The 9,477-nt window shown below is 38.7% G+C and overlaps 1 protein-coding gene across 1 annotated transcript; it reads left to right on the top strand.

The window, feature by feature from the left end:
* The first annotated feature begins 3,028 nt into the window (after positions 1 to 3,028).
* On the top strand, positions 3,029 to 8,950 carry LOC148024646 (GDSL esterase/lipase ENOD8-like). The gene is made up of 5 exons (XM_087694281.1): positions 3,029 to 3,536; positions 3,872 to 4,054; positions 4,566 to 4,711; positions 5,505 to 5,769; positions 8,606 to 8,950. Exons 1-5 carry the CDS (start codon positions 3,131 to 3,133, stop codon positions 8,863 to 8,865), a joined length of 1,260 nt encoding a protein of 419 aa, XP_087550407.1. The 5' UTR covers positions 3,029 to 3,130; the 3' UTR covers positions 8,866 to 8,950.
* The last annotated feature ends 527 nt before the right edge of the window (positions 8,951 to 9,477 follow it).

The following is a 9,477-nucleotide window of genomic DNA, read 5'->3' on the forward strand; positions in this document are numbered from 1 at the left end:
CAACTACAATTATGCCTTGATGTTCTTGAGATCACAAAAGCATCTTATCTTAAACTCTTGAGATGATATTCCATCAATCTCAATAATTGATTTAGTTATTCACAAATACTCTCAATCTAGACACTTAGATTCACTTTACCAACTCATTTTCAATTATTTTATCCATTTTCTTCCTTTACTACTCTGGGAAATCCCTTCTTCAGAAGAAGTCGCATCAATTTCACTTCTCAATTAAATCCTCCTAGAAATATTTTGAATTTAATTTTTCCAAGCAAATTGAATGAATATTTAGTTACTTTAATATGTTACAGAATGCCCATCTATGAAGGGACTTTATAACCAATCAAAGGTGAGAGTGAGCTAATACCACACTTGGCTCAATGAGAATGTAATTGTCTTTTAAACTTTCACGGCCACCAAGACCAATATAGGGACTCCTAAAACAATGCTAAGATAATTCTATCCTACAGAATTGGGAGGTCATGTTCAAATAGCTTTATCTAAGTGTTTTGAAAAGTTACCATTGATTAGGTCCACCCAACCATAGAATCTCAACCATTAGGACAGAGGTCTCCCACTTTCTTTGATGGGTTTGTTTTAGTTATCTAATTAGGTAAAATATTGCCACACTGTTAGAACATATAAAATCATATTTCATTATTAATCTATTATACAAGGTTCATTACCTGCCATTTAGGCACATAAAGTATATAATCAATAATGAAAGCATCTCCTCTTAATTATGATCCCTATAAGGATCCCGACTTCCACAAGGTTGCCTAAGTTCGTGTAAGGATTCTTGACCCCTTAAGGTCATTCCATCACTTAAATAGTATTCAAGGTCTTCATCCCTAGTAGATGATAGGGTTTATGAAGATCTACATTTCTATCATAGAATGTCAAGAGATTTAGTGGCTTTAAGGCCTTCTAAGCTCCTCCGCTTGAGGTGAATATGTAGTAACAATGTGCTTGGCCTTTTTCACCATTTAACTCTCTGCCTTAGATACCAAGCAATGATGCTTCTAAGTTTATCTCTATTACTTCATTAGACCTTGGGGTGAGTTCAACTATTGACAGCTCCATTGGTTCTACAGATCCAATATTCATATATAATTTGGTCCTACGGAACCAGTATATCCTCTTAAATCTTCTTATTCATTCACAAGAAACACCATAAAGTAGACGTACCAAGGCAATGAATGGAATCCTTTCCAATCAACAAATAAATTTAACTAAAGCAATCCTTTAACCTTTAATTTAAAAACTAAAATATGAAATTAAAAAATTAGACCCAATTATATTGAGTAGGCATAGTCTAGTTTGCATCCTTGATGGTATCTTTACACACACACACACACACACACACACACACACACACACACACACACACACACACACACACACACACACACACACACACACACACACACACACACACACACACACACACACACACACACACACACACACACACACACACACACACACACACACACACACACAGAGAGAGAGAGAGAGAGAGAGAGAGAGAGAGAGAGAGAGAGAGAGAGAGAGAGAGAGAGAGAGAGAGAGAGAGAGAGAGAGAGAGAGAGAGAGAGAGAGAGAGAGAGAGAGAGAGAGAGAGAGAGTTCTTGTAGCTTTGCTTGCACTTGTCAAGTTGCATCTCCCTCTAAGGGAGTTGTGTGTCCTTGAGGCTACCCATGGGCTATTAATGTAGTTAGAGAGGGGAAGCTTATCCTAAGCTTAAAACAAGCTAATTTGAGTGCTTTTGAGTTATTTGTTGCAATTTAGTATTTACTCACTTTTTTCCAAATTTAGAAGTTTAAGAAAAGCAAAAATAGAGCCCATGGGTAGATCAATCAAGGAAGTTTCAAGATTATTGGGACTTACTGGATAGTAACATGTAGGATCCTGAGCAAAGATTACTCTCTCATAGCTATTGCTTTACAAACCTTGTCCATAAGTATACTCAAACCCTATGGTTTATAAAGCTTTGATAAGATGAAGGAATGTGTCACAAACCTACCATTAAGCATCCCAAATTCTTTTAGGCTAGTTACATAGCAAGCGAGGGATGGCCATAGTGCTAGTTATTAGCTAGTCATCAAAGTAGGGGGTTGATCATGCACCCTTTGTTGCACAATGGAGAGAACATGAACTATTATATACTTGCTAAATTGGCAAACTCCTTGTGCGCTTTACAGAGTAATGGGCAATGGTAGATTATTTGCATGTGGCCAATCATAAAATTATATATTTTAAACATTTTTTCCGTTTTTGCAAAGCGTGTCCCTTTTTGTGTAAAGATATTGTGCCCATATCCTTGCCTATTGTCTAAAAATTCATTTTCACATTTTGGGCAGGAATTGGTTATTCATCTTACATTATGGGTACCAAAGATTGTTGACATACAAGATTCTTGTCTAACTACCCTTTAGAGCAGTGCCATGCATAAGTTGATTGACTTGTGCATACGTTGTAAGTTTGGTTAATTGATGAGCTCATGGGAAAACATGAATGATGATGTTGCATCAATGACAGTAGAGAGAGAGGAGGAAAGGGTCCATTGTGACAAAGGCGTTGGCCACTAGGTCCCATGGGGGGTTACCAAAACACAGATGTAGTATGTTCATTCTGAGAAAAACTATCTCAACTTTGCCGAGCTCCGAGAAAGGCATCGTTGCTTGGCACAAATGCTCATGCAAGTTGAAGTCTCACCTCCACAAACTTATTCATTTTCACTTAGGTGACTCGCACCTCTCAGATTCTAGAGTCACCCTTGCAAGTTCTAGTGGAATGGCCACTGGGAATTTGGCAGGCCCTCGAGAGAGGGGAACAGTCACGTGTTGAAAAGGGAACGGGGACAAAGGCTACAGGGGTGAATTATTGGGGAGGTTAAGGTTCTTTTGAGAGGGGATTTGGGGCCTATACTTATTAAAGAGGGCGTCGTGAGCCCACCACCACGAGAATCGCACCTGCAAGTTAGAGAGAGTGTGTGTGAGAGAGACACACATAAAATATGGTCTCCAAGACGAATTAAAAGATGGTGAAACCGCTGATGGACTCCGAGAGGTTAAGCTGAGGGGCTCTCTCTCTCTGTCTGTCTGTCTCTCTCGGTGCGCATGCAGCCATGGAGCTGTCTCGGCCTGTCCCTCTCCTCCTCCTCCTGCTGCTGTTGTTCCTCTGCACATGTTCGATGGTTTGCCTGCATTCCGTGGAAGGTCGTGCAGATCCGGCAGCTTCCTCGTCTTCTGCTTTCTTCAGCAATATTATTGTGGCCCAGGATTCCCGAACATCAAGCAGAGCCGAGGCGGCGGCGGCGGCGGCGGCTGGTGGTGGTGGTGGTAGTAATGCTGGGGCGGGGGGCAGTTGCCAGCCCCTGATGTTTGTGTTCGGGGCGTCCATGTGGGACACGGGGGAGTTCTCGTCCGCAATGCCTTTCTCGACGCGAGCGGACTTCGTGCCTTACGGCGTCGACTACTTCTCCAGGCCCGCTGGCCGATGGAGCAACGGCCGTGTCATCACAGACTTCATCAGTAATACTACCTCTCTCTCTCTCTCTCTCTCTCTGTGTGTCTGTGTCTGTGTACGGCACATATAATGCAGAGCTTATTTGCACAGCACACACCAGCTTCGCTCATGGTCCAGGCCATCCATGCCCCCCCTTTCATGAGCTTGAGAGGGAAGCTTTAATGGAGGTCTCGTCATTTACACATTCAGGCTCCTGTGCGTGCTCATAAATCTAGCATGCCTTTTGGCCCATGTGGTGGTTTCATGAGTCTATTCACCAAATTGAAGCGATTATAATCGCAGTGTTTGTCACTCCGTCCAACTATAAACAATGCCATGTTTGTGCGGGCTATGTTGACAGGTCAAGGCCTTGGCTATGGTCTATTGAACCCCTATCTGAGGAGTGTTGCCGCAAATTTCACCTTTGGAGCTAACTTTGCCTCAGCTGGGTCTACAGCAAGGGACAGCGACGAGTTGTTCCCCCTAAGCGTGCAAGTCAATCAATTCATTGATTTTCTTAACGAACTAAACCAATCAAGCGAAGGTACCATTTTAATGAACATTATTAATAGCTCCTAATGCCTTGATGCATTTTGAAGTATCGAACATGATCATCATTACAACACTTTCATCAATGCTAGAATGTTGTTCAATCATTTCATATTCCTTGAGCAAATTGTCAACCATGCATTCATCAGTTCATAAGTCCATGCACTCATGAGTTTATTAGTTGCAGTATGGAGATGACATCTATGCAAAAAGAAGTACAATGATATATTGTCTTGGTGTCACTTGTTCTTTACTCAACGTCCTTGACTACAAGCTTATGTTAGACCGACCCAGTAGCAAGGTTTGACAGGTTCACGATTTGAGGCTTCTTGCAAGCAAGCCATGGGATGCAAAAAAAATGCAAATGCTACTTATTGTCTCTAATACTACTATAACAACTAGGAACTTCTTTTTGTGCAAATGGCCATATTCATTTTAAATGTCTTTATCCTTCTCAACATCCTACAAGGTAGTTGTACCATCTAACAAATGATTTTGTGTGGCAGGTTATTCATCACAACAATTGAATGAAGCCATTTTCTTTTTCGAAAATGGCAACAATGATTATGTTTATCAATTTGAAAATACAACGGATTTTGATGTGCCAACTTTTGTGACTAGTGTTTTGAATGCAATGGAGGATGGATTTAGGGTAATGTTGTCTAAAACTATATACCCTAGACCATGAAACTAGACATAGTAGGTACATAAGTAGAAGTGGTGCTAGTTATTTATTGCCTTGCATTTGCTATATCTTTATTGTATTGATAAATTCATGCTATCATTTTCCTCTATAACTATTAAGAGGTAAGAATGTCACAACTCATATCTTAGCTTATGAGAAGATTAGGAGGTACACAAACAAAAGTGATACTAGTTGTTTGTCACATTTCATTTGCCATAGCTTGCTTCTATTGGTAAATTATTGCTCTCATCTTTCCTTAGAACTATTGAAAAATTACAATGCAAGTAAACCTTAAGATTTAACTATTAAAACTTAATTTCTAAATTTTTTTTGGCAAACACTTTCACATGGCAACTAAAACTCAAGATTTAACTATTAAAACTTAACTTCTAATTTTTTTTTGGCAAACACTTTTACATATGTAGTGTTGTATAACATACACTTTAATCAATGATCAAATGTATAGGTGCATGTATATGTATAACTACTATATACATAGATTTACAAGAAATTTGAAGAAGGGGATAAAGCAATGGAAAAATTTGGAAAGCATCATGAGCACCTTACCATGTACTTCTAAGATCCTTTATAGGACATTTTAAAAACACTATGCATCCACACATGTAACCATAAACTAATCAAATAACTTTGAAGGTATTACATATGTTGAAAAACTTTAAACTACGAGGACAAGAGTTAAACAACAATAATGCTAGGAATCCAAAATAGTATCCTTGATGACTTTTCTCTTTGCTTCTAGGAATTGTACAACCTTGGGGCAAGAAATTTTGTGGTTATGGGTCTTACTCCTCTTGGATGTACACCTGTGTACATTGTTCGATACCCCAATCTTGAGGCAGACGAATATGGATGTAGAATCCTTCTCAATTATATTATGGAGTTCCACAATGAACAACTACAAGTACTTCTTACAAATCTATCAAGTGAGTTTTCAGATGCAAATTGGGTCTACTTTGATGCCTATGGTATCCTCATAGATGGCTACCACAACCCTTCAAACTATGGTAAGTATATGAATGTTAACAACTTTTTAGAACACACACGCACACATGCACACACGCACTCCCATGCACATGCACAAGCACACGTACACAAAATTAATTGATTGAAAGCTTAAACTACTCTTTACCATAGGTTAGAATTAGTTTGATAATATGCATTCATATGTGTATTCATAGGTTCACAAGATTACATAGTATTTCCAAATACTTGGGTTTGTGAGAATGAGATATGCAATAAAAGTACGGGACTTAACTACTAAACACTAAATGAAATGAACAAGAGAAGGAAGACAAATGAATTAATGAATGAGGCAATGGGCCATGGAGTCTACATACCAAAGCATTGGATGGTGAATACAAATCACAATGGCAACAACTAACTAGGTAAGTGCCTCCAATCCCCTCCATTGACAAGATGTAGAGATGCAAGATGATGTGGAGGATAGTGGAGGGGAGGTCCATATGTATGTAGCCTAAGGAATGAGGACCTAGTCAACCAAGTCCAAACACCAAAGGGGTATTTTCACATGAGAAGAGACTAAGAGAAAACACTGCTCTTTGTCCAGCCTCCCATCATGAACTTGAAAGGAGAAGTAGCTCCAATTTTTGAATCCCCTAGACTTTAGTTGGTGCATGTAGAAAGCCACACTCAAGGTTCATTGAATTTGAATATGGATTAGACTAGCATGCACCACCTCCACCTTCTTCACATACTCCCTCTTTGGCCCAAAGAGTAGTACGAGATGGTAACATTACTAGGCTAGCAGATTATTTATGTTGTCATTATGGGATTTTTTAGCATAGGTGAAATCCATGTTAGAATTAGAGGATGATACAAGAGTTTGAGAAGTGCTTGCCCTTCTTCTCCTTCTTCTTGCACAATCATTATATTCTTACAATCCCTTTAGAGATACACTTTCTTGCCACAGAAGTAGCATCACCACCACCACCACCACCACCACCACCACCACCACCACCACCACCACCACCACCACCACCACCACCACCACCACCACCACCACCACCACCACCACCACCACCACCACCACCACCACCACCACCTCCTCCTCCTCCTCCTCCTCCTCCTCCTCCTTGTTGTTGTCGTCGTCATCTTGATGCCACCTCATTGAGAACAAGATGGGAGCCTTCCATGTAGCCTAAGTGAAAAATCATGCTCCGAACAACATAGAATTTGTACATTGAAAAGATATTGAAGTTGTTAATGTTTGATCCCACAAGGCATCATCACGCCATCATTCTTGGTGTAGGATTATCCCCACCAAATGAGCTTTGCTAAAGCAGATTGCATATTGCAAAGATAGTTTTGTATAGGGGTCACTCAAAGGATGAATGATTCAATGGTGTTTGTAGACTCAAATTGTGTGTGGTCTAAAGCTAATCATGGAGTGTGATAGGTTGGTCCCCAGACATCATAAGATGTCCTATAGGAGGTGACTACAAGTATGGCTTCCTTTGAGATACATATAGAAGAGCCAAATATGCTTTGGTATATTAATATCCCAATTGAGCACTACTTCCACAAAGTCATCTTCATCCCAACTAGATGGGAGACAAAAGATGGCCATTAAGCATGAGAAGTGGATCTTGAAATAAGGTACCATGATCACTTCTCTAGAAACCAAGCTTTCATAACCACATACCAAATTAGATAGTTAGGGACTTTGAGATTATCATCCATATTGAAACAAAGAGGAGCCATTGAATGATGAAATGAAGATAAAATTCAAGTAAGGGGTATGAGAGAGTATTGACTTATATCAATAAACTCACAATCAAAGGTTCAAAAATTTCAAAAGATAGTTTACATGCCTACAAGACATAAGAGTGATGCAAACACATTATAGTGAATAAACATGTGGCTCGACTCCTCAGGAGCTACTCAAGTCTGACTTAACTGCTTGAACTCTTTGGTTCACTTAACATGTTGCTAAAACACATGATGACCCTCTCTGAAGAAGTAAGAATATGATCATACATTACTTGTAGTCATGTAGACACTAGGTTATCAAAATGATAGCAAGGTTACTACTACACAAGGAGCTAGGTCAAGGAAGTTATAGTAAGAATAAAGATATGGGACTAAGGACACAAGGTGATGAGCTGGAAGCATAAATAAAAACAATTGCAAGGTAAAAAACTAGATTGTTTAGAAGGTCCCTAGCTAGGATGAAGTTCATCCACACCAAATGAAGGGCTTATAGTAACAAAACACAATGATTGCTAGCCCTAGTCATGCTTGTAGAAATAGATATAAAATAATAATGACAATAGCAAGAAAGTACTCCAAGATTAGAACTTCGTCATCTAATACCATGTGAGAATGATATATGCAACATGACCAATAGAAATCAATAGTTGAACACTAAATGAAATGGATGAAAGAAGCATTAAAAAAATAGAGAATAAAGAAAGAGTCATGGAATTTATATATGAAAGGAAGAGACGATGAGTATATCCCATATAGAGAATGGCTTACTAGATGAATGTATCCAATATCCCACTCTCCATAGGATGGAGGTATGTAAGATAATGTGTGAGGGAGTAGAGAGGAGGACCATATAAATAGGTTGAGGAATGAGTCTAAAGAAAAGCAAGTCAACTAAAAATATGCCACCTAGCTAGCCACTCAAGCATCCTCCTAAATTACCGATAGAAGCCCAAGTAAGCCATGACATGTCCAAAAATAACATAAAAAAGGAATTGTGCATAAGTTGTTAAACCATCAATTTTTTAAAAATCCTCATGGCACTTTCAATGCTATGAGCTTCAACTTTATCAATAGGATCTATTTGATTAATATGTGAATTGTGAAATGCAGGTGTGCTATATCCTTTCTCTGCATGTTGTGGTGCTAGAGGAGAGCACAACTATGTAGATGCAATTCAATGTGGTTCAAGTGGATACATAAATGGAACCTTAGTGGAGGCAACTCGTTGTAGTAACCCTTCTCAATATATCATTTGGGATAATATACATTTTGTAGAATCTTTTGCAAGATATATCGCAGAGGGAGTTTTAACAAATAGTCACCTTAGGCCAATATTTAGTATCACAAACACATGCTCAAGTGTAGCATAATAGGATGTAATGTTCACAATAGCTACAAGCTATTTATTGATTTTGGGGACTAGAGTACAATATAAACAAAAGAAAAATTCCCCTTTAAGGTATGCCAACTTTCTTTACAAGCAATTAGTTACAATATCACATGGTAGTATGCTTTGCATAATCATACATATCTTGAGAATATAAGATGTATTGCTTATGAACTCAAGCATGATTTATACTGATGTAATGTGGAGACACATGATTGAACTACATATCTATTACACATAGTTAGAAGGTAAAATGATATGTAATTGATATACTCAAGCACATGTTTATTTCAATGTCATTTAAATCCTACAATTTTTATCCTTGTATGTTAGATTGCTTTAGCATTTTTTGGCTATTGAAAGACATAGTAAACATACTTAACAATTAGTAGCTTGACATATTCCCAAGGCTCATTGTGATCTCATTAAATGCCCATGTAAGTATATACTAAGATAGTAGCACGTAGGTTGACAATGGAGATGTCTTGAGGAGGGATGAGGGGCATGATTCAACTATTTCTAACTGGTATTAGTGAAAGGTGGAGCTAGCAATGGAAGCATAAGTGGAAGTAAGAAGGAAGAAAGAGCTATGGAG

Source organism: Lygodium microphyllum, chromosome 15 (assembly GCF_053477565.2).
Source record: "Lygodium microphyllum isolate KBCC chromosome 15, Lygodium_microphyllum_v1.1.10, whole genome shotgun sequence".
Taxonomy (NCBI): Eukaryota; Viridiplantae; Streptophyta; class Polypodiopsida; order Schizaeales; family Lygodiaceae; genus Lygodium; species Lygodium microphyllum.